We start from the raw sequence: 26,715 nt of genomic DNA, 5'->3' as shown, positions 1-26,715 counted from the left end.
GAGGAGAGGAAGGAAACGAGGACGTCAGTGTCAGACAACTGGATATTGAAAAGAGACCCCAGGGTTATGCTGAGGATGATGTCAAAATCTTTGGACCGTAGGGGCAGAAAATGCATCTCAAACAACAAATAACGCACAAGTGTTTAAATGTACACACAGTACACAGATGTAGCAACATGATATGTACAAACACTAAACTGCTTCCCTTCAGGAAATAATTTACATCAGTTGTCTAAATCCAGGTTCAAGGATAGAGGATTTTTTTTTGAACAAATAAAGTTAGTGTTAGTTGTCTCCTCCAAATAGTTATATATGATTTATTTAAAGAAAAGTTTATAAAAAATATTTTAAATGTAAGTCAATGGAAAATTTTATTTCTATATTTCAAGCTTGGCCTTTTATAAAGTGTTTCACATTTCAAGTCAAGTCATCATTCTGTTAAAGTGACTTTATGCTGTTGTTCAGGTAAAGATGGTTTTTATTTCATTGGCTAAACAAGAAAAAGTGACATCATGGCTTCATCCAAGCGTGAAAGGTCACATGACTTTTACTACACATGGAAAAAGCTTGGCCAGCTTTGACTCCAGTGAAATGTAAATGCAGTTGTCACGGGGTCTGTGTGTGGCTTCGCATGCTCCTTGCACACAGGCTAAGAGAGAGATGTCTGCAGGATTGTAAACAGTGAAAATGCTCGATTTGTATGAAAAAACGACATGAAGCCAGGCGTCAGATTCACAGAAATCCATGTCTGAATGAGGCTTTAGTGTTGCAAAACAAGATGCTGGTAAGATGGGAAGCTAGTAGCCATGGTGTCAGAATTTTCCCTCGCTGCCACCACAGCAAACAAAGAACCAGCACTGCTGTCTGAAAGCATAAAAAAAAAAAGTCTGCAAGACCCAAAAAGCCCAAACATTCAAATCCGTAAAGAATCATTTACCTCTATATTTTTTGCACACTTAAATGTTCCAGATAATAGAAAACTGTAGCGCACGATCCAGGCAGCTTTAATAAAGTATTTTTTAGCTTTAATTATTGACATTCTCAGAAGTTTCAAATCACAAACGATCAAACAAATGCATAAAAAAACTGAGTGTGCAGCAGAGCTTGACATTTATGCTTAAGTGTACTAGAAAGGGGTGAAGAGCTCCAGTTGGATACCGTTAGCGGTGTTCTTCAAAGCTGTCAGGATTCATTTTATCTGGAGTCTAAAAGAATTCACACCAAAGTTCAATTTGGGGATAGATGTGCAAATTTCCATTTCAGCATCTCTGGTTCGCTGGATTAGTCAAGCTCCACTTAAGAACACTACAAAGACAGATTTGTTGTTGACTTACCGGTTTTAGCACTCGTTTTACCTTTCACCTTTCTTAGAGGACTGACAAAAAAATCCAACCAACTAATTCTAACAAACTGAGGAGTTTGGGACAGGTGGAAGTCTATAATGCTCAGAGCTACGGTCGGTAGGTATGGTAAGGGAATGTGTGTGGAATGAATGAAACCCCCGATTTTCTTAAGTCCTTGGAACTTTCTCAGGTTTCTGGAGGACACCCAAAACTACTTCTAACTATATTCTACAGCCAGGGGGAAAGAACGAGGAGGTGGAGGAGGAGGAGGAGGAAGAGGTGGGGGAAGACAGGGAGAGGATGGAGACGAGGAGAGAGCTAAAATGAGAAAGGTTGAAGAGGGGGGCACTCACCTTGATTAAACCATTCCTCTATAGTTAGCCAAGGAAGCAGCAGCAATGCCAAAAAACAAAGCAGGGAGAAGAGAGAAGAGCCATGGTGAAATAGGAGTGTGCTGTGTGTGTGTGTGTCTGTGTCACGAGGCCGTGTAATACATGAGAACAGTTTTTATCAGAAAAAGGAGTCATCTGTTACTGAATAGGAAAGGTGAGAGAGAAAAGAAAACTGACAAATAAGCTAAATAAAGAGAGAAAGACTAAAGAAAGGAAACGGTGCTTTGTATAGATAGCAAGCCATTAGCAGTTCATAGATGGTCTCTGGGACCCATGGGGATAGATTTTAAGGTGTGTGGAGGGCAGTAAAAGACAGAGAAAAGTGTCAGATATAAAGAAAAATGAGAAAGGGGTTTTTAGATAGGTTAGCAAGCAAGAAAGAGAGAAAAGAATTAAAAAAAAAAGGAAAAGGGAAAGATTTTAAAAAACATTAAGTATCAGCTTTAAGAGGGCAGGTGAAATACACATAAAACAGCAGAGACTGCAGCAGCATTTGCGGTGCTAAATTAAAATCACTGCGTGGGAGGGGGAGAAAAGTACTCAAAGAGATTGAAGTAAGAGCCAACAATCAGGCTGTCTATTAGCCAAAACAAAGCACGAGTGCGTGCTGATTATCATGTCATATTTTAAAACAAATGCAACACTAAACGGAAGAAGAGGCCAAACTTAGCCTACTGCTGTACAGTCTGAAGGCTGTAATCATTCACTTTGCACGTGTGTTTACACGTCGGAAAGCATCCGAGCGGTTAACTGGCTTCTTTATTAATCTCTGTACACGTTAAGCATTGTGTTGTCCTGAACCCTAAACTAATGTCGTTCTCCAAAGAGCCATTAGAAGTCAGGGGTCACTGGCTGGTAGTCACATCTCATTGGCTGACTGATTAATGGCGGCCATTACTGTTGTACAGCTGGGCGATAACGGCATCATTTAGATAACAGTCACAGGAGAACACTGATTAAGACCTCTGAAGCAACACATGCATTAAGAGCTGTTGTGTTGCTGTGAGTAACTCCTTTATTTGCACACATTTGTATTGAGAGTTAGATCATCCATGCATCTGTATCTTCTACGAACTGGATAGCTGTGATTGTTTGGTTACAGTGTTTTCATCTCCTCTGTTCATCCTCCCTCTCACCTTTGGCCTTCTTGCCTCCGAAGCAGCCAGCATCGTCTTTCTTCTTCCTTTGTGGTCCCGCTGAACCTGGGGCTTGTAGCGCCGACGGGTCCTGGTACTTTTCGGCCCCCGGCACCTCTTTGTGTACGTGATAGGACAGATTCCTCATAATACAAACACAATTCTCCACAGACTGTGAAACAAAGACGGGAAAATTACCAGCTACATTCATCACAGGAATACTGAACAGCATAAATTCATAAGAACACTACAGCAACAAGCTGCTATTAGAATGAGCTCATTCTGAATCCATGATAGTGGATGACCCGGATGTTGTCTCACCTTGTTGTCCATGTCCTTCTTCCCTACAGCTGACTGAAGAGCGTGCAGCAAAGCGTCCACCAATCCCTCACATTCCCTCAGTCTGCGCCGAGCCTCTGCCCCGTCTGAGCTCACATTTCTACAGAAACAAAGTAACACACATCAAGCTTAGGAGGCGTGCATAGACGAAGATTTGTCTGAGGAAGCGAATGAAAATTTGACCAATAGGGGTTTTTTTTTTTAAATTGGAATAATCACAAGTCAATAGTTTGTGCTAAAAATAATTATAAAATTATCCATTTCAAAATATGACACTACAGTCTCCAGAATCCCATCTCATTGACTCTGGCTGGCATCCAGTGTGAAATACCAATAAAGCAGTAAGGATACTAAATCACAGTACAACTATCCACTGAGAGCCTGCTCTAATTATAAACAGTACTCCTATAACTACTATTTATACCTTCACAAAAATTAGGAAAGGGAAGAGGGAAAGCACCGAAGGCAGTGAAAGTGTTTTTAATAGTCCTAAAGAAGTGAATATAACAAGCATACAGAGAGGATGACAATTACAGCCAGATGTCTCACTGTTCAATAAAAGTGCCATGTAAACCCATATCAGTCTTCCCCAGCCGTGTGATTTTTAGAGTTTCCATGTGACCCACGGCCTCCATCCTCTGTCTGCCTCAGATGTACAATGCAATAAAGCTAGACAGCTTTAGGAATAATCTTTAAAAAAAATTATTAACATAAATTTCTTTTTTTTGGTACGGGGGGAGGAGGGGGGCGGGCGTCACCCAGCGCCTTGAGCACAGCTCCTACAAGCACGGCAGCAGAGCTGGTGCAGTCTTCGTGTGCCTGTCTGACTGTGAAAGGGAAAGGATTTAAAGAGGGTTAAGGGATAGCAGGGACTCCCCGCTCCTCACCGGGGACTTCATTTATGAGGGCTTCCAACTCACATAATCCCATTAGCTGACCCCCAGTTAGGCCTTTGGAAGAGTGGCAGCATTGCCGAGGTAAGCAGAACTGCGCCTCTTTTTTGTGCCGTGGGGACTGAAACATGTATGAGGTCTACCGCTGCTACAGTGCTGAACGGTTCATTTTAGACTGCAAACACTGTGGAGCCATTTGGGGTTTCTGCTTTTTTCTCTCTTGTATTTTGTTAATCATTTACCTGCGTTCAACGAATTTAGTGAACTCAGGTCTCCGTGTAGTCTAGTGCTCCCCTTAGCTGGCAGTTATGGTCTTTGTCTGTCTACCAGACTCCTTCTTGTCTTGTTTGTCTTGTTTTATTTGTTTCTTCCATCAGTCTCTGCAATGTGCTGCAACAAGCACATTTTAAATAAAGATTGGCTTTAGTTTGCAGGTGTCCTGCGTTTGGGTCTTTCTTTGAACTGAGCATAAAAAAACTGCATCAGGAGATGCTTCTCTGCTCAAAAATGATTAATTTACAAGTGAAAACACCCATGCACTTTAATCCCAGGCATGTTTTTGATGTGTGTATTTAGGTAAAGCTACCATTTGTCTACTGAATCACCCTGCAGTGTACAAACCGTTAACTAATCCCTGGTTGGAGACAGTGCAGAAAGGATCGACAATCTCTACTTAACCCCATTCGTCTCCAGGTATTAAAAAAAAAAAAAAGAGGTGTCATTTCCCCTGTACACAAATCTAGTGGCGCGCTCACCTTGGATTTATTTGACAGAAGTGAATTTGGGGGCAGACAGACACGAGGATTTATTGTCAGCTGTTTCATTTCCAGCAGTCTTTGAGGGAACAGTTGTCCTGTTGGAGGTATATAGATGGTACATCTGTCAGTAGAGACAGTGAAGAAAGCTGCTGTTGTCTCTTTATGGACAGGTCATGTGGCGCTGTGCTATTTATGGTCTATATGTACTAGTGATTATCGAGCTGTCCTGCCTTTTACAAACTGTTACTGCTTTACAAAAACTTTCTTTTTATGTGGGAACCACAGAAATATGTTAGGCCAGGTTTGACTGCCTGCCGTTGGCATTACTCATAACTTTGCTTGCTGTGACATTTACTCACTCATATCTGTATATCTGGAAAACTGACATGCATTGCTTTAACAACTAGCACCTGTATCCATGAATACGCCCGGTGTGGATCTGTGACGCTGCCTCTCCATCCGGCACGGTCACATCACACCCGGATTTAGCCTGGTCTGTTATTGATTATTTCCTCCAACTTCCTGTCCTTCTTATTCGTTTTATTCTATTTGATGTGGCTTCTGTGAAAAATTGACCTTCAGCATCATAGATGCTTGACGCATGAGGATGGAGTCGGAAGATAATGCAGCTGCAGTAAAATTCAGGCAACAGACATTATTCTACCAATCCTAATAGCAATGTGGCAGCAAACATATAATTTTATTGGGTTTTTACCCAAGCCAACAGCTGGTTAGTTGGTCATTTTATGACCTGAGTGCAGACTGATGGTCTGCAACTACTGGATGAATTCAAATGCATGACTTGAGATCTAGTAAACCAGGCTTTGTTTGTCTGCCACTAATCCCTTCTTCTAACGTTACCTCCCTCATCTGTTCCCATTCTCAATCCTTTTGTACCTTTGTTCTGTAATAGAGGAACTAGAGGGAACAGCTGTCACATCGTGGGTGTTTTTGTTACTGTTAGAGAAAACTGAACCCACTTCCAAAGAAACCCCAGCATGTTACAACATTCTCTTGGAATGTTGCAGTCCTGGAATGGACAGGACACCAGCAGTGGTGAGAACCTCCTAAGAATCTAAATGATTTCTATCCAGTGTAATATAACCGTTACTTGTATACACAGCTCAAATAAATTCAAGCAACACTTTAAAAACACATGAGATCTCTATGGAAAAAGATCATGCCGAAAATATCTAGACTGGGTCATGTGTTAGGAACAAAAACCCCTGTTTGATGGAAATGAAAATTACCAACCTACAGAGGGCTGAATTCAAAGACACCTTTTTTTTAATTATGTGGCAGACCAATCTATTTTGTTGAAATTTCATCGCAGCAACTCAAAATGGTCTCAGTAGTTTCTATGTCCTGACTATGTCAGACATGTTCCTAGTCATATCATCTAGTCAGGTTGTTTTGTAGTTCTGGTAGTGCTCATCCTGTTCCTCCTCGCACAAAGGAGCAGATCCCTGTCCTGCTGATGGGTTGAGGACCTTCTACGGCCCTGTCCAGCTCTGCTGCCTGTCTCCTGGCATACACTCGATGGTCCTGAAAAAGTGCCAGAAGACACAACAAACCTTCTGGCAATGGCATGCATTGTTGCGCCATCCTGCGGAAGTTGGACTACCTGTGCAACCTCTGCATGGTCCAGGTATCACCTCATGTTGCCAGTAGTGACACTGACACTAGCCACTTCAAAACTAGAGAACAAACAGTCAGGACAGATGAAGAGTGGAAAATATCAGTGAACTCCACCTGTAAAACCATTCCTGTTTTGGGGGTTGTTTCATTGTTGCCTGTCTAGCGGACCTGTTGTTAATTTCATTAACACCAAAGCAGCTGAAAGTGATTAACAGCCCCCCTCTGCTATTTAACCGACCACATCAATATCCCACAGGTTTCACTGACTTGATGCTGTACTCTGATTAAAAAGTGTTGCTTTATTTTTTTGAGCAGTGTATTTAAATGTCAACACGCTCACAATTATAGGCACTCACTATGCCAAATCTGAGTTGATTGTCGTGTTTGGACGGTGATATTGTAGAACGCAGTAAAAAATACCAGAGTAAAATAATACAACAATGGAATAACATTATATAATTTGGAAAAACAAGACCATTTTCTTTTCTTTTTGATGATCAAGTGCAGTAACTGAAAACATGTAGTTCTTCAAAAACTATTATTATTCAAAAATCTATTATTAAGCAGAAAGACATGTTTTTAGGACACTGTTGCTTCTGAGCGTGCAGTGGTTCTGCAAAAATAAAAAGGACACCACAATGGGTCAGTGCCCTTATGAGAACGCTTCATTCTTAAAAGTTTTTAGCTCATCGTACGGCCTTGCGTACTCCAATTATCTGACAATTTCAGAATTCCGAAAATGTATTTTTTTCTGGACCTCGGCGTGTCATATTTTACCGTTAGAAACTGAGAGAACGAGCGGGTGTGCTTTCAGAGGTCTGTCTGTCTTTCAGTCTGCACAGACCCCATCAGCTCGTCAGTGTGTATATTGTGTGTCTGCTTTATCAGATGAATTGTGGGTGTGAAGGTCGCTTAAGAGTCATGTGGTCATCGGAGGACAATAGAGCAGGAAAAGAGTGGAGCAGCACTGATGGAGATGGATGAAGACTTGGCTGACCTTTGCTATCGCCCTGCAAGGTCAGCAGAAGCATTTGGGACCATATGTGTATCCTCAGCTCTGGTATCTGTCAGGTTTATCAGTGCTGATCGTATTTCTGATTCAGTGTATGGATTGAGCTTCGTATCTAATCCTTGTTGAGATTCTTTTCGTAATGCCTGAGCCTGTAAGCAAAATGTGTAGCAAGATTTAAGGTGCCAAAAAACACACCCCATCAATCAATCTCGTCATTTTTTCTAAATTATTTAGGATGGGAGGGTTGACTGTAATGCAGTGACTGGCTTATTTGTCGCACTGCTTCAGCTGACATTCAGCAAAGCAGGACTTTCCAGAATGCTGATTTCTTTTCTGTTGCCATAGAAAAATCACATGAGCAGAGTCCAAGTTGCAGAAAAATATGGCTACTTTTGCTTTTAAAAACAACATTCATGTATCAGCAACAATAAAATGTTCTTAAGTAACAAAATCAGACCCTTTGAGGCAGTCACCACATGCTGCCAGAAAAGCTGCGATACGCTTTTGCATTGATTGACTGGAAGATCAGATATATTTCCTCCATTTTTGTCTTGGTGACAGCGATTTAGAGTGCTATCTAACTTGCAGTTCCAAAATCTATTGTGTTGGGTTAAGAATCCTGCAAAGGCCAATGCTTTTGATTCATATCATTCAAAAAGCAGCTGTGGGTAGAAATGTTTTATCACAGGATCAAGGTGATCACTAAGTTCAGATAAGCGGATCAAAGGCTTTTATTTCTTATAGTTGGTGAATATTGTATAACCTTGTGTAAACGTGGTGTTGTACCAGAGCATTTCAAATGTAGAACGTCATAATGCATAAATTTTCTTCCAAATTTTTAGAATGGATCAGTCCATAAAGAAGCAATTCCCTCCATGTCTTGGAAGTTACTCACTATTGTAACCAAGTTATTCTTAGTTGGGCATTCACTTTTCAAACATTTACATGTAGAAGTATTTAAGTAGAATATACATGTATAAGTAGATTGCTCACAGTGTTACACAGTTGAACCAAAAAGTCCACCTCTCTTCCCAATATAGTCGGTAGTGCCCTTATTTTCTCCCACCAGCTGGGCAAGATGACTGTGCAACTCCAAAATATATGATAGTGGTCTGCCAGCTGTTCTCCACGCTTCTGCCAACACAAACCAGTCGTTTCACCTGTGTGTGCATACTTTAACATGGGGGTTATAAAATATCTTTATAGGTTCTGCCAGCAGAATCCTCTCCAAGCACCTGAGCTGGTGGAGGTCAACAGCATCAGACACAGTCTGCCAATCATCCTCTGAAATGGAAAACTCAGACTCTTTCTCATACTTGCATTTCGATTTATTACTTGCATGTTTTTTCCACTGACTTGATATTTGAATATAATCTTGAAACAAGTCTCTTGTTTTTGTTAATAAATTATTAAATTGGCGTCCTTTGTATTTCTGAATTTTATCTTGTCATTAGAGGAAATGTTAATGTGGAAGTGTGAATATTATCCCATCTATAGGTTTCCTAGATTTTCGGTAAGCTATGTAATCATCCACGTGATGAGACTGAACCGTAGGAAGTTGTACCATTTCTACTATTTAAACCTCTAATCGATTATTCCTGGTGTGAAATAATTTCATTTTAGTATTAAACCTGAGTGGATAGGCCATACCCTGCCTATCTCTGAATTCCTCATTAACCCTCTGCAGCTTGCCTTCACTTCTGTCGGTGTGTTATTTTAGCCAAACCTAGTGGAGAGCCACTTCTGGAAAGCTTCTGAAACACGCTGAAGTGGAATCTCAAGCATCCACCATCAGCTCCAGGAGACTCTTCCAAGCTGCAATTCCACAATGCAGCCACGCTCGCCAGGATTCAGATAACAATCATTCGTTGTATATACTCAATCATTTGTCTGTTTTGAACAAGCAGCCATTTATAAACAGCATGCATGCAAGCATACTGGGGGGTCCAGTACTGGCTCAAAATTGCATTAATTAAAAGCTAGAATCACAAAACACTTGCATTCCCGTTCTTTTACTGGAAATATTTCCAATTCAAAACTAGGTCTTGTTTTCCAGCCTTAGTCTTATTGTGTAACCCCCTCCACTCTCAACACCACTTACAACAACACACACATACACACAGCCTCTGTTTCCTTTTCACCAAGCCCACAGCGTAAACGCTGTAAATAAGCAGGCTCCTATCGACACCGGAGGCAGGCTGCTATAATAAAACTATTCCAGTTTTTATTGAGGTGTAAGCTCTGTTGGCGTGAGTAAACAGATTCTCCCTGGCATCAGCACTTCTCCCCGGTGCACAAACCCTGCGTCTAAGCAACTGTGGGCTTAGTAACAGTTGCCATGGAGACACATTCTTGTCAGCTTGGCCTGCATCGAGGGTCAAAGGAGCGAGAGCGGCGGCGAGATATTGTGATATGTGACAGAAATGATGATATCAAGGTTGATACAGTGCTGTGTAATAAACATTAGATAGAAACAACACAAAGAGGGAATATCAGAAATAATGAAAGAAGAGCAGTAGGTCCACTGTGGCCTCCATGAAATATTCTATGACTTGTCTTTGACTTTCCTCAACTTCATCAGAGCTTTCATTTATTCCCTCCAGGTTCATTAATGCTGTTCTTCAACTCAGCAGAAAATGTTCTAAAATTACAAGCAAGTTTCAACACTTTCTGTCTGGGAAAACTAGAAGGAAGCCAACTAACATGTGAAATACATTCTGGTGTTTTGGGTCTGCGCTGGACTTGGATGTTATATCGTTCTGGATGTCGACCAGCAAGCCGCAGCATCTACTGCGGGAGGAATTCTGGACTACAGTCTAGACAGGCTTGGCTGGCCCAGGAAGAAACGGCACAGCCAGGCACGAGGCGCGATTACCCACACACACATTCACTGTTTTTCACACTTTACTACAGTCTGTCACTCTGAGCCGAAGCCAAAATGAGTGGCCAAGGTAAAAGAGGAGAAAAAAAGAGAGGGGAAACTACTTGGAAGTTAATAACAGGAACACAATGCGGCACTCATGCCGTCCTCCTCAGCTGACGACAGGATTTAAGAAAGATGAAGAGAAGTTTTGAAGGATTCTTTTTTTCCCTGATGCTCAAAATACCTTTAATTTACCTGTTAGAGACAGAGCGGCACATTAGGTACTTTGCCTATTTGTTGCATGTGGTAAACTGCACAAATGTCAGGCTAACAAATCAATACAGATCCAGATTTTTTTTTCAAATTATGCCTGTTGGGCCTGAAAAGGCAAGAAAAAAAAAATCACACCAGCAATAAGTTTGAAATGACACATCAAGCCGAAGCTTCTTAGCAGTCTAAGGATACACCTGCAAGTGATTAACAACAAGAAATTAGCACTCACTGTATAAAACCACAAGCCAACACCTTTAAAGCTCATGTGGAGATAAATTAAATTGTAAAAGAATCTATTTTGAGTTGCCTTGCTTTATGACATAGTGTGAAGGGTAAAATATACATTCAACTTTAAGTTTTCATAACCTTCAGCATGATTAGCGCAGCAGGCCTGGTAAACGATAAACTACAGTAGACTGAAAGATTGCACTAACTGCTACTGCATTGGTAGGAGTGGTAGAAGAAGCACAGCACAGCAATGACAGCAGGCCAAGCATGTCTGATAGTGAGAGCACCATGTCAGCCTCCAATGACAATTTAGTAACTACAGGGGGAGCCACTACAAAAGCACTAGAAGAGTAGATGGAGATAATTATTGTGGCGGAAAAGGTTTTAAGCAAGTGGTTAAAAGCTTGAAGCCTGATAGAAAGAGATTAGAAGATATTTTTCAGCTTTATTCTGTATCATTACTGTACATTAAGAGTTACAAGGTTAACTAAAGTGTTTAGCGGTTCTGTTATACTTTTACTTAACGTTTCCAGGGAAAACACTCCCTAGGCTAGTTTTGTCCTTATATTTGACGTAGAATAGCAAATGTTTCTTTTTTATTCTCTGGGATTAATTCATGAATGATTTCATCAATAAAACGTATCTAATCAGCACTAATAATTACCACTAAGGCACACAACATACACACCTATTTAATTATTTAGCATTTATCTCATAGAGCAGTACTGGGAAAATTACCGCTCTACCTTTGTGCCATCATGTAACAAAATCAGCAGAAATATATGTCAGTGAGAGAAACCTGTGTTTTTTAGCTATTTTGAAATAAGTGACAATGCTTCTGTGGGCGCTCAGGAGTCAGCAGCACCCACAGAGATACTGCGAGGGAAAGAGGAAGAACAGTAATGTGGTCAATTAAAATTCAAGAATCCTTAACTGCAGTACTTGGTATTGTTACTTTGTTTTGTTGTTTTTTACTAATTGACCTCTACCTCAGTACTTGTATGTACCTCAGTATCGTAAAGTGATATATTGTAGTTAACCAAGGCCACTGCAAAATTACTTCGCTGCTAACAATAACAGAGCTGTATGAGCCTGTTATTCAAAGCCCCTCGAATTTGCCATTTGTCAACTCTGTTAGGTCAAAATGAAGTGACCCATTGTTTTAAGGCATCCAGTGAGCTTGCAACTTTTGCAACGAAGACCATCAAGGCCTTAAGAGTATCTGCATGTGGGAAGTTCAGAACTGAAACTTAACTTTATAAACGAATGGGCACATAAAGAGGTATGAAGAAAGCTGCGTGAAACAAAATACTTGATCTAAGAACTGTTTCCAGAGACGGCAATAACTCCAGGTTATGGATAAAAGCTTAACATTCATTCAGAAGTAATATTTTTATTGTAACTTAATGCTAACTTCTGAATGGTGTATTTTTCCAACCATTATAAAGGAGCACTCCACAAGAAACATTCAACTGTCAGCAGCAACACTTTGCACTGTGGGCTAAATTTACCTTTACTCAGCCTTCATCACTTTAAGATTAACTTCATTTGTTTGATTATTTAAACGTAACCTGTTAAGTTTAGTCTTAGCTTCAAACTCATTAGCTGGGGTGGTCAGTCACCTGGCTAATATTAAAATAATAAGGGACAAGCAGAGAAAACGAGGACAACAGAGCACTATTTCCCAAAATACAAGAAGTGTGAACGCACTGTGTGAACAAATGTAACGTTAGAAGTTTGCACTGTGTCAAAAATAGCCTAATGTTTTCCTAAAGCCACAGACCAAAGTCACCAAGCAGCTCTACTGCAGACACCAACACACTTTCCATGTATAAGACACAGGCAGGCATGCACAGGAGCCACAGCAACTGCTCTATCGTAAATTCTTCTAGGAGGTTATGTGACCCCGTCACAGGTCATCAAGCAGTTTTATATGCATCACACCTGTCCACCTCTCCAACTGGTATCTTTGCAAACTGGTATCCTTGCAGACTGGTATCTTGTCTTTCAAGACACTCTGGGAGTATAAGTTGCACTTTTTCTTTGTTTGCAGATTTGTTTTTTTCCCTTACAAACTAGGTGAGCAGTCAAAGTAAAGGATTGGCTAATTACTTCTACAGGTAATCAATACGACTGTAAAATATCATCAAGTGATTTCACTTTCCCTAAGCCCCACAGTAAAATCTTCACATTGCTTGTCCTGTCCAATCATGAGTCTTACAGCCAATACAGATTACTTCCACATGTGGTGAAAGAAGGCATCGCGTCCATGTATTTGGAAAACTTCAAAAAGCAGATATGGCAGGTCCTACATGGCAAATAGCTGGTGACTCACAGTTTATCAAAAATATTTGTCAATTATTTTTCAGCTGAAAAACCAAAGGATTGAACTGACACATTGTTCCAGGTCAGAAACAGTGAAAGAGACACTTCTGATATGTTTGGAACAATTTTGGATCATTTTTTTATCCTGTGCACACATTTAGCCTCCATTTGCTTCTTGTTGAATGTTGAGACATTTATAAATATTAACGCTTGAGTCAAATGACTAATAACATTTATTTTGATGGAAATGCAGTCGTTTGATTAATCCGATTTCTGAACTTTTCCTCTCCGAAATCTATTAGTCACCACAGAAGCTATGTTTAACAGGTGGATGAAACTGTTATTGAACTATCTTCATAATTTAGTTGGAGCCAGTAATCCAGTCCAGGGCGGATCCTACCTGAGACAGCCGGAGGTGTTCTTGAACACGGTGGTCCACTCTGCATCACGCGGCTTTGAGTCCTCATTGGGCTCATGCTCCCAACCCGAGTGGGGGATTATCACCTCGTTGGTCAGGGTTTGCAGGCCGTGGTTGATGATCACCATCTTCAGGGGTTCATAGGATGACAGATTCCACAAGGTTCCTGCAGGGGAGCACAGATGGGAGGAAAATGCAGAGACGAATTAAGAGGATAGCAATAAGTTGGTTAAAAAAGAGGATTATGAGAGGAGAAAGAGAGGATATACGAAGGAGGCGTATATACATGCACATATATCTGCAAAGAGAGAGAACATTTTAAAAAGAGATGGTGTGAGGGTGGTGTAGCTGACAATTTAAACACAAGAGAATGAAAGAAGGTGAAGCTTGACAGGAATGATGTAGCAAAACAGGCAAAAAAAAAAAAGAACAGAACAGAGAAACTGTGCACACAAACTGAAAGTGATGCGATTTAATAACAGCCGTATAACAGAAAAACAAAGGAGCCTACTGTCCAGGCTTTAAGACTGCAATCAGAAACACATTTAGTTTGGCAAAAAATATGTTTTAGAAAAATAATAGAAGACTGGGTGTTCATTATCCAGGCATGAAACCAACGGACCATATTGCACTGTATAAACCCCCCCACTGTAATACTTTTATTATTCTTCCATGAGAACATAGCTGACTGCTACTTTGCTGTAATAAATACAAAGTTTACAGCAGCCGTATCGCTGTGATATTTCTATAATATCCTCATATGTCAACAGCAATATTAGGTTCACAGCGTTCTTACAGTACATCATGTTATTTCTCAGCTGTTGCACGTAATGTGCCGCTCGGATCTCATGTCCTGCAGATATTGTGTGTGTATTGGATCAGGATAAATGATCTGCTTCGGCTTTTCTATCCAACAGCACACACATGCACACCCCGTTTCAATCATCCCTGTCCTCCATTATCTTTCCCAAGAAATCCAAGCAGGAGAAAGAGCATTTTCTAGGTGGCTGCAAATCTCACTAACAGCCAGCCAATTTTATACTTCAGCAAAAGAAAAAAAAAGTAAATTAAATTGAGCTGGGTATGTGCATCCCAGGGCTTCACAAAACAGAGGCAGGCACACAAAGAAAAGAGGAGGGGAATTTTTGGGAGCACAGCCAGACAGCCAAACCCACAGAAAAATAAAATGCCATGTTAAAGCATCAAGCATCAGATGGGTTTTTCACTCAGACACATGGAAGCTGTGAAGCGAGGCAGCCAGTTTGAGGAGAGGAAAACACTTTAAAAGCAAAAAAACAAAACAAAACCCCCCCAAAACCTCGCTCAAGCCCATGTTGGACACGTTCCTGAGTTGTTGTTTTCATCAATCCAGCCCTCAGGTCTCTGTTTCTGCTTCTCATCATTTATCACACCCTTTATTTTCCTCTTTCACAATTTGGTCCTAAAACCCTGTGCCTATGCAGCAGCAACTTAATCCATGCATGCTGGAAAAGCTCTTAGCAACTTGCATTTGCATTGTACTTGTGAACGTGCAAGTACAATGCTTATTCACTTCTGGGTTATGGTGGAAGGGAGGCATCAGCAAAAATCTATATGAGCCTTTTTAGTATGTTTTCTAAAGGAATGTATGGAGGTTTATCATCATCATCAGCTGTAGCTTCACAGCTATAGACAACGCTGTTTACGGTGTCTAAGTCCCACCTTAGTTTGGCATTTTGTTTTTAAAGCCAAGTGACATCCAGAGCATCTAGCATGCCTCCATGAATGCAGAAACTGCAGCCGGATAAGTGCCGACTGTGTTGACGGATGAGCCAAATTTGCCAGCTGAACCACAGAAAGAAACGTTCTTTTTTTTCTCGAGAAAAAAAACGTAGCAGACACCTGTCCTTTTTTATTTCATACAATATCACCGGCTTCCTTGCGAGCGTCCCCACCCCACCCTCTCACTCCAATCTGGTCCACAGGACTAACAGCTGGGGGCTAAGATTAAGATTAAGCAAATATTTACACACTCGCACATGCCAAAGTGCTCAGAGACTCGCAGCTTTTGCACATATAAACGCATTCATATAGTTCTGTATTCACATGCACCCAGAGCGTGTGACTCGCTCTCGTCCCATAAACAGGCCATTAGCAGAGCAGTGAAGCAGTCATACTTCCTGGCACACTTATTTAAAATGGTTTCTGTACATTTTCCAGACGGTCAATATTTCCCCTGTTAAATCATGCTCTCCACTCTGTCTCAGCGGACAGATCTGAACTAAAAATACTTCCAGTCCCTCTGATGTGGTTCTGCCTTGTTTGACCGTTTCCTTTGAAATGTTAAAAAAAACATAATGTAACTAAAACACTTAAGCGGCGCTCTTACAAAACAGTAAATCTTAATTTAGTTCATGACCTTCTTCCGCTCTGCTTTGCCATCACGCACTACCAAGTTAAGGAATCCCTGTGCGTGTGCACGGGTGTGTCTGCAGCTGGATTGCTGGTGAGGAAGCGCGGTGTCGAGTTTAAAGTCAGTTGAATTTTTGGCGTCTCGCAGTTTCTAAATAAACCTCCACTGAATGTAGCATACATTTTTGCTGATGCTAACATGTCTGTGACATCGGCCACTGAAGTGGAAACACCGGAGCTCCACTCGCTGTTTTTTCAGTTGGTGACTAGACTAGACTTCCTGTGCGTCAGAGACCACCAGGGTGGGATGCTATTAGATGTGGAAGCTGGGGTGTGGCTCCACACAAGGGATATTGTGATTATTTCTTTCCTGGGAGGGAGGGTGCGTATCGTACGATCAGCCGTGACTCTACCTAAAACACTCCACCTGACTCACAGCTTGTTGGGAGCAGGTCACGTCCTGAGAGTAAACACAACCTTACAGGCTAAATTCAGGGAAAAATATCCCGTTGAGCATTAAATCACCAACGCTCAGGTAATTACATTGTAGAAAGAAAAGCATGTTTAATTTTGAGCTTCAGGTGTTTACTGTAAATTTCATACCTCTACAAATTCAATATTGATTTTTTTTTTTTTTTTTTTAGACAGGCACTTTCATGGTACGTTTAACTTGGTGCAAAACAAGCTGAGATTTTATTTTAGCATATGGATGTTCTTCCATCAGCAAAACTGAAGCTGTGATCGGAAGAAAATAAGTAAATAGTGCAGTGCTCGCAGCCGCAGGTGTGTTAGCATCAGCAGAGACAGATGTCACAGTCGGTGGAAAATAATTTATCATTTTATCTGAATTTTGGCCTCGTTATGAAGTCACAGTATCCCGTGGCACTATGTGAGTGTGAAACAGATACTGGCGCAGACGACGCTCACAGAATTTAGCACTACCCAACAGGGTAGCATTTCCATCTCATCTGCTTTTTATTTTTCCCCACAGGGTCAATTGTGTCACTTTTCCCAAACAAACACATTCGAGCATCTGAGAGGAAATCTCCGCATCCAGGCATGAATCCAATTAAAAGACAAACGTGCACTTGTGGTGTCTGTACTTTGGTATGATGACAGCTAGCTAACATTCATGCCTGCCAGCCTGACAGCTTGATTACTGCCACTGTTGTGTCATTAGCATCAGCTTTACTCGTGACAAGCAAAATGCAACATGCAATCAACTCACAATGAGTGATGGGATCTTAAGAAAGGCAAAGAAAACTTCTCACTGTGCTGTCGGTGTCCTAACAGAAATAAGTGGTGCTAATTTATGACTTTTGCAACGTGCCACAGAGGAGGAAGAAACAGACGGCACTTTAATAATATTCAGACAAAGTCTTGTTCATTCATTTCTATGATTCCAGCATCCAAGCCCGATGTGTATTCCCTGCTATAAGATAAATGGTGCATAATGCCCCTTATTTCAATGGTGCATACTTGTTTCTAGATTGCAGTCCATTTTTCAACTTGGCTGGAAGTGCATACGGCATACATGCATCCCTGATCTGTCGTACCCAGGATGTTGAAAGACTGCTCTGTGCTTTAAAGTTACCAGATTCTTGTTCACCATACAAACTTTCTTTCGCTCCTTTGGTAGTTCACCGTCACCTTCAGTGCTCCAACTGAAACACTGCTCAGGCCGGTGGAATCAGTCAGCTCTGCACAGATCACATATGCCAGAGGGGAGGGAAAAGGCATGTCTTTGCCGTGGCTGTGATCCATCAAGTACGACAGGCATACAGCCCACTGACAGAATGTTATTTAAGATGACAGAGTGCTGTGGAAGCGACCGTCTCCATCCAGCATCCCGCCAGTGTTTCAGGCCAACAACTGTATCAGCTTTAGTCCATTTGCTGTCCTATGTCAGCTTGTCAGAGGTGGGCATGTTAGGGATGTACCGCTGTCTTGCAAGCCGGAGGCAGACACCATGCAATTGTCATGCCAAAAAGATCGGGTTCCCTCATAAACACTCATGTGTGTGTGCTGGTTATTTGATGCCATTCACACCTAAATTTAACAGGCAACATGAACAATATACGCTGTAACCAGACTTCTCTTCACAGCTAGAAATGAAGAACGCTGCACTTAGTTTGGATAGAAACGTCAGCTGTCAAAAATGCACTGCTGAGCTAAGAGTTTCGGTTAATTATTGTATTGGCGCACGATACGGAGCCACTTTAGAGCTGCAGTCAATTTGCATTGATCTAAGCCAAACTGTCCAGGTGATCCAAACCCCGAAAAGTGCACAAGTTTGAGTTTTTTTGTCTAACTTCTGCCTGAACTTTCCACGAACACAAATATAAACTGATTTTCATCTGTCTCTGGAGGTTAAGCAAACTCTTATAAAAGTCTTATAATAGGACACAAACAAAGAAAAGTATGAGGCATTGAGGTCACTACAGTTTATATAAACAAATCTAAAAAGTAAAATATGGGTTAAAAAAAATAAACAATAATCAAAGCAAATGTTGTAGTTGTTGTTAATTTGATCAAATTTTCCATCTCTCACATGTGAAAGTATGTATGCTTATTAATAGGGTGATATTTACCAATCCACCATCCACTTCATTGGGTATAAAAGGTCAGCTGCTCGTTAACACAAATATCTAATCAGCCAATCCGCTGCACCATTCCCTGATCAATAAATTATCATATTAAAGTAATAAAAACACAAAAAACTTCCAAAGGAAATTTTAAAAAAGTGAGAAGAGCAAATCTAGGCTGCAACATAACTGAAAACAAACAGAGTTGAATGAATGCAAGTACCTACTTTAATTAATACTCTGAATAAAGCTCAGTAATAAAAATATGAGAACACTGCAAGCTTTACTGACACGACAGATCACATTAGATTTAATACACACCTCCTATGACCAGGGTTAGCTGCCTGTTCTGTTTGTTTTTTAATCTTGTAGTGTCTTATTCCTCACATTAACAAAGCGCCTTAAGAAAATCAGTGTTGTGATTTATTGGTGCGTGTGTGCTTTTTAAAAATGCAAAGAAATCCCTCACTTTGATGATCAGGCCTTAACTTTTCTTTCTGGTTTATTATTAATGTTGTTTATCTGCCGAGAAATAGTTCTGGAGCAGTCTAGTTGAGTTGGTCCAGAAAATAAGTTTCTAAAACATTGCGTGTAATAAAATGAATATGCTAAATAACCTGTAAAACCTACTGGAATATATTCCTGTAAACAGAACTTATTCAGCTATTAAAAAACCCTCCAAAGGCAACTGTGCTTCAGTTTGCATAAACAGGAAATGGCATAAGACAGAAAAACCTTGTTATCTGATATATATATATGCAGCAACAATCTTTTACTGTGATTGAGTTTTCTCATAAGCCTCTGATGACTTTGTTTTAAATGCAATCTAGCCAAAAGGAAAGCTTAACATGCACATTATAACCTGCCTCTTCCATCATATACTGTTGCTAACAGGCAGTTTGGATTCATCGTTTTTTCCTGATATAACCAACAGACTGAACTACATATTAACCAACTGCCGGCTCTTATACTCCCTTTTTTTGAATCTCTCTGTGATACCTGGATATGACGGCTGGAGGAACTAAGAGTAGGACCGGGTAAGGGACTGGAGCTGTGGCTGGGCTAATTAAATTTTCCAGGCACCACTGGCAGGCATGTTGCTCTTCAAGCACAGCTATTAACTTAGTTCTGCCCATTACCGTTCTCCTCCTCTACTTCTCCTCCTCACCTCTCATGCCATCCATCACACTCTGAGAGGTAAAGAGGGACGGAGGCACGGTTCAGAAGAAGGGAGAAAGAGATTGGGCGTGCTAGAGGCAGGAGAAGAGAAAGAGAAGAGGGAGACCTCAAAAAGTGGACTCGTGAATGTGAATGTCCACAGAATAAGAAAAATCTCTGTTACAGTACACTCGCACAGACACACACAATGTCTGCAGTGATTTACAGCAGCAAGATCCCACAACAAAACAGCTCCAGTAACAAATTGCAGCATAAAAAGGAGAAGCTGGCGTATAGCTGGGTTGCAAAGCGGTTTGCATATGTGACGGCACCTGCGGACACCAGGTACGGGACTTTCTAGTTGACCATCGGCTGGCATCCGTATGAGCTGAAACAATGCTGTCTGATCCCAAACTTAATGAAAACTTATTGCTTCCCTATTTTTTTTTTTTTGCTGGGAGTTTGCAACCCTATTAGTTAGGTTGCTTAATATTTCTGCTAAGTACTCTTTAAAATACCAGAATATGGAGGATTGAGTAGGTTTAAGTTTATTAGATTGATCAGTTTTGCTGAACTATGAAATATTTTGGGTGCAGTGTATTTTTTGCATACAGGTATAACAGAATAGCTTTAGTGTTTGTTTGTTTTTTGCTTGAACTTGAGTATGAACTTATAAAAAATGCAGCAAGATATTAAAAAAAACAGTTTATTGATTAAAAAACACTATATCGGATTTATATCGGTATCGGCCGATATCCAAATTTATGATATCGGTATCGGACATAAAAAAGTGGTATCGTGCCATCTCTAGTAATTAATAACACCAACAGAGTCGTATCAAGTGCATCAGTGAGCCGCTCAAGCAAGTCTGCATGGAAAATATCAAAGCCTTAGAAGTGGGGCACTTAAATGGGACGCAGCAATTACTAAGGAGGTGCCACCAATGGCTACACCTCCTTAGGAAACTCAACTCCTTTGGAGTCAGCACACCCATCATGATGACTTTTTACTATGCCTTCCTGGAAAGCATCATGACCTTCTCCATCACCTGCTGGTTCCACTCCCTCAGCCTTCAGAACAAGAACAGACTGCAGCACACTGCATCAGTGTGCTCTAAAATCATTGGGCTGGCTGTCAGAACTCTGGCACAGGTTTTCAGCCAACAGGCCCTTAGAGAGGCAGCTAAAATCATCAACGACCCCTCTCACATTCTTCACCCCGCATTTCAATGCCTCCCCTCTGGGCGATGCCTCCGCTGCATTTCCTGCAGGACTGAGAGGAGGAGTGCCACCTTTGTCCCCAAAGCCACTCTGCTTTTTAACACCAGCCGATAACACCATTTCCCACACCAGAAACATAAACTACACTCTTTTTATACTACCGACACTTTATTCACTTTTAGTCACTCACAGTTATTTATTCACCTTTCAGTCACTTTAATTTTAAAACTGTATATACTGTATATTCTGTGCATTTATTATCTCACTCTTATTGCCTGTTCTTACTGTCCTTATCTTCAACGTTATGCTGCTCTGTTGTATGTTAATTGCCCCTTGGGGATAAATAAAGTCTAAAAAAAAATGGTTTACCGTTTGAAAGTTGGGGGTGTTGGATAAAGTCAGATGGCATTAATCACTACAAAGTCGCTACTACACTGCTTCCTCACTGGCTTCATCTTGTGCTTTGGGTTTGCTAAAAACAACCGATAAAATCTGTGAGCAATGTGAAAGAAGTAGCTAGTAGGCAGAAAAGCCCAGATGACTCTCCCAGTGCATTTTGATGTCTTTCAGCTCACTGTTTTGGATCACTCCCTGTTAGCAGTAGCAGGAGGAAGGTGGCTGTTTTCAGCGAAAAGAGAGTCTGAGACAAAATCATTCTATCAATCTGTTCAGCAATCAACAGCAGGCAAGGCAACTACAGTAAGTGACGACCACAAGAAGGATTTAAAAAAACAAAACATAACCAGGAGGAGTCTGGACAATGAAGATCATTTTAATTGAATCTGGTTAAACTGGCTGCTGGTTGGTCAAAGCAAACTGATCAAGGCGTTCTGTGTAAGCTGAAGTTACAGTTACAGTTTTAGAAATGTTTCCCATGCTTCGAACTCTTGTCAGACAACACTGTAATTTTACTGACAAGAGCACAAAAGCTGGGCAGAGACAAACATGTGTGTCTAGACATTATCTCTCCTCTAGCTTAAATCCCTGCCAACCATATGCATCTTTCATTCAAACAACAAAAGGTCTGCAGCAGGCACCTGCTTGAATGTCAGCCCACAAAAACCAGACGTCTCCTGCAGGGAAAACAGGAGAGAAATCCGCTTAATAATCTACATTTCCAGAGTGGGAATTGCTGGAGGGCACAAACAGCCTTGAGCCTACCAGGAGGGAAAATAGAATTACTCTGAACGATACAAAGCTCCAAAAATATGAACGACTCCACTGTCTGCCCAACTTGTGTGTTGGAAAAAGAAACTGCTCGGTTCTTTCCACGTCACCCATTTCCCCTGTAGAAAACAGAGCTCACTGTGGTTTCTGAGGGACGGCATAAACTCCAACAGCAAACTCTTAAACACATGGACTAAGAAAAGGGCCTGTATTTAAATCCCCCCAATTATATTTAATTGAGGAAAAACACAGCCAATTCCAGCCGCACCGGCTGAGCCTGTGAGCTGAGCCTGTGAGCTGAGCTTGCATTGTGACGGGCCCGTTTTCACTGGGGACGGAGCAGTGGCAATGGAAACGTAAAGCTGGAGACTGAGGCAGGGATAGGGAGGAAACCGTGACAGAGGGAAAATGAATGAGAGTATAGATAATGAATGAAAGAGAGAAAAAAATTAGATCGAGTGAGGGAGGGAGGGTTGGATAATTACGGCTAGGAGGGAGGGGAATAACTTCCTCCGTACTGCCCTCCTTGTCTTGTGGTGCAGGGTTATTTTTAGCTACGAAGGAGAGCAACAAGGTACTGTAAAGGCAATCATTTCTGCTGCAGCACAGCCATCGCTCACTGCAACATCTCTGTCACGGCAGACAACACACACACAAATGCATGTGTGTGGTTTTTAAAGGCCAGACTAAAGCTGTCAATAGCCAAAATATAGCCAACATTCCCCCTTAAAGGGCCACAGTCTCAAACATATCGACAACACAACACCTAGCTAACTATCTACATCTGCCCAAATCAGATTTGTCAGCAATTTTCCTCCCTTAATTTGCCACCTAAATAGCAACTCCTTTAATTGTTTTGGGCTAACGTGTATACTGCATTTCGCAAAGGTCAAGTTTCTCACTTGAAAGTGCTTCTCATTTTTCACACCGAAAACAAAAGCCCACTCTCAGATGCCAAACGTGTCAATACCAGCCGAAAGTGTGTCAGGTCAAGCCAATTGTGTTAGGGATTAGCTGAACGCACATACACAGAGTGTTTTCCCCACATCAATGACATTTACCGGGTCAAGGAGAAGAAATCCTATCCTAGCATCTGAATCAATAGCTCCTCTTAAAGGAATTAAAAACATACAGTATTTCATTACCCGATGCATCTAATAGCGTTTTCTGAAATCGATGTTTATATGCTTTTTGCTGTCCTATAGATCATCCCTCCACTTTCCATCTGTCTCCGCAGTACTACGTTGTGAGGTTAAAGTAATCAAATCTGAAATTTGATATCCGTGACCATTGGTGATCCTTTACTCATTAACATATGTTACGTTTAATAAGTGGTGAGAAAACCCCCACACCTATCAGTGCACTCAAAACACGTTTTCTTGGGATCTAACTAGGACTAATTACAGCTTTAAACGCCTTGTCTAGATCTTCACTGCCATACAGGGACTTATGCAATTCAGTGCTAATTAGGCAAGTATGTTAGAAACAAACTTATTGCAAATGTTGAGATGATTTATAGATATGAATAATGCTAAATAGTAACGTGTGTCAGCAGTTAAAGATCTGCTTCTTAATAAAGCATGACTCACAGCCCTGCAGTACCATGCAGAGAGAGACAAAGGGATTATGGCAGATTCCAAGAACAAAACAGTTATTTTACTTTAACAAAGAGGTTGCTGCTCTACCACGTCTTTTTAAATTCGTTTTTTTTAATCAGGAAGTGAAGTCTGGAGTCTGGAAAATTGGAGGTCCCAAAGAAAACCCACGCAAGCACATAGAGAACATGCAAACTTCAAACAGGGCCAAACCAATCGGGCTGTTGCTGTGGAACGATTTTAACCACAGAGCCACTGTGCGCTTTGACCTGTTAGTTTGTTTTACTGTGTGAGTCTACAGTTAGTTTGGATCCAAGTTACGCTGAAACACCAAACACATTGCAACTTAAGGAAACACCAGGAAATAGAAAAATGCAGAAAAATCCAAAAGTACACAAAACGCAACAGAAGTTGGATAAAAGACAACGGAAGAAGTCAAAAAAAGAAAAGCAAACATCTTTTGTTTTTTGTGGGTTTTTCGTTTTTCTGTCATGTTGTATTCAACTTCTGTAATGTTTTGTCTGCGTTTGACCTCTCAGGGCCACCGTACCCAACTCACACAATAATACTAAATAAACTAACCACTGGCAGTGATAAGCCAGTAACTCCTTTGTCCATTAATGCAAAATTACTGTTGTTGTTCACAGAAATCTGGTAGCTTTACACAGAAAAATGTTAAATGTAGCAAACTACAAAAATACATATCATTAGGTGGCTAAAATGCTTAGCATCTCTCCCAGTACTCCTACTGCTCCTCCATACTGGGGCATGCTGACAAGATGTATTATAGGTAATACACTGACTGTGGAGAAATAGTTCATATAAATCAAACAAATAAAAAATTCAAATTGACCTTTTAATACAAAAAATTGGATGAAATACTAAATAAGATTAGAGGATTATTGGTTGTCTACAAAGCTAGGTTAACTGTTTCATACCTGCTTTCTTAAAGCCAAGAGAAACACCTGCCTGATGTGTCATCGTATCCATCACAAGAGACTTGAATAGTATCAATCTCCTCTAACTTCAACCACAACAGGAAATGAGTGCAATCCTAAAATTACAAATTATTAATTTAAGTTGGAAATACGTATCTTACCTGTGATGAGTTCTCGTACTTCCATGTCGTTGGTCTTCCTCAGAAGGCGGATAAGGGCCGGGATGCCATCACAGTTCTTGATGGCCACCTTGTTGTCATTGTCCTTGCCATAGGAGATGTTGCGCAGGGCACCACAAGCCTTACGATGGACTTCAGACTTGGGGTGATCCAGAAGACCCACCAGAACTGGAATTCCCTTCAGCTGACGCACATCTTTCTTAATCTTGTCATTTTCGTAGCACAAGTGCTGCAGGTAGGCAGCGGCGTTGGACTTGACTGGGTCGATCGGGTGGCCTAGCATGGCAATGACCTCAGGGAGATCTGGGTCCCGCCAGCGTGGGTCCTTGCGGATGCTGTCGATGGAAGGTGAGCGACGACCACCCATGCGGTCCAGACTGGCCATGCTACCCCTCTCTGGCTGAGCCAGTGGTGCTGAATACATCCCATGGATGTAAGGGTGGCGCTCATCGATCAGCTCAGCCTCAATGGGGTCATCTGGGTACCCTCTGGATGAGGAGAGAAGAGAGGACAGTTAGGACGAGGAAGATGGACGAGGTAAATGGGGGGTGACTCAGACAGATTTGTCCAAGAGAAGAATTAGGCAGCCGGGGGGAAACACTCTGAGAGAAGCTAACTGAGGTGAAAGCTGCTGACTAATGAGGTGAAAAGAAGTGAGAGACAGAGCAGGACAAGGACACGGTACTGGACAGAAAGAGAAGGATCTGTGGTTCAGATCAGATTTTACCAGATTTGCCAGAAGCACTGTGATGGTAGTTCTTTGCAATAAAATACATATAGTATGCAGCATTCTTATTATTCCTCCCTGCCAGGTGGCAGCAACAAAAAAGTCAGACTTCAAGAAACATAAAGTCTTAGAAGGAGTGACTGAGAGACAGGAAAAGACTGGTGAAAGAAAAGACGGGCACTTCACAAAGAAACAGACAAGGCAATACCAAAGAAAATCCTTTGAAGGATAGCCTTGTGAAGTTTTTCCTTTTCTTTTTTTTTCTAGAAGCCACCACATATGGCAGAGAAAGGATTTGATGTCTTTTCCCCCAGGGAACAGCGAGAGCTCGGCTGTCCCCTCAGGGAGGACTATGAGCTCCTATGATACCTCCAGGGCTCCCTTTGCTCACAGTGCCAACTCTAGCATACAGTTGCTGAAATGTTAATGACCATCACTCTGGGACGCTTCTACCAGCATTACCCTTATTAGCGCTACTGACATTACAGCTAAGGACCTAAACAGTCTTCAGCTTTGCTAATTTTTCTGCAATGGAACTGAGTGGCAGAGAAAGAAGGGAGCTCATGGGGTCCGCTGAGGGGGGAGGTTCCTTTAATGATCCCCTATTTCCAAAGCCTCTCAGAGCCTGCTCTTTACAACTCTTTACTCCATAGACAGGCTCATCAAATTCCTGCTGGAACATGGATGAAAAAATAGGCGCTCAATTCCAGTGACAGATCATCGTTGCTAGAGTTCAGGTGACTTATTGTTTTTCTTTAATCATAGGAAAGGTTTTCTTTTTTTGTTGGGCTCAACTGCAGCAGCTCAGGTAAGCCAAATTTAACACTGGCAGAAAAGTTCAAAGGAACATTTTTGAAGCTTGTTTCACTGACATGTCTCCTTTGTCTATAAGGAGAATGTTTAGTAGGTAAAAATCTTAATATGGGAAGAGGAATATCATTACATGAGTGCACTTACGCACAGCCATTATCATACCTCGCCTACTCCACAGCTTGAGACTGCGTACCCTCATTACATAATACAGCTGCTCTCCGCTTGTGGTACTTGATATATGGTGGTTAGTGGTGTGACAAAATGGTGGTCAGTGGTAAGCTGACTGAGCTCTAGTTGTAATGTGTTTTTTATTAATTATGCTTC

General features: G+C 41.3%; 1 protein-coding gene across 12 annotated transcripts in view; it reads right to left on the bottom strand.

Moving 5' to 3' along the window:
- Positions 1-26,715, bottom strand: part of arvcfb (ARVCF delta catenin family member b) — a 266,459-nt gene that overhangs the window by 46,466 nt on the left and 193,278 nt on the right. For 10 of the 12 annotated variants that reach the window (XM_076890600.1, XM_004567262.4, XM_076890606.1 and 7 more), the window contains 5 exons: positions 24,834-25,339; positions 13,601-13,784; positions 3,193-3,310; positions 2,872-3,043; positions 1,697-1,714 (listed from right to left, as the gene is read on the bottom strand). In XM_076890600.1, coding sequence (XP_076746715.1) covers positions 1,697-1,714; positions 2,872-3,043; positions 3,193-3,310; positions 13,601-13,784; positions 24,834-25,339 — 998 coding nt within the window. The remainder of the gene's footprint in view (positions 1-1,696; positions 1,715-2,871; positions 3,044-3,192; positions 3,311-13,600; positions 13,785-24,833; positions 25,340-26,715) is intronic. The other 2 variants (XM_076890604.1, XM_004567264.4) reach the window with 1 other exon arrangement.

The sequence above is a fragment of the Maylandia zebra genome, linkage group LG12 (genome assembly GCF_041146795.1).
Source record: "Maylandia zebra isolate NMK-2024a linkage group LG12, Mzebra_GT3a, whole genome shotgun sequence".
Taxonomy (NCBI): domain Eukaryota; kingdom Metazoa; phylum Chordata; class Actinopteri; order Cichliformes; family Cichlidae; genus Maylandia; species Maylandia zebra.
The sequence above is the reverse complement of the archived record's forward strand: the minus strand, read 5'-3'. Positions and strand labels throughout refer to the sequence as shown.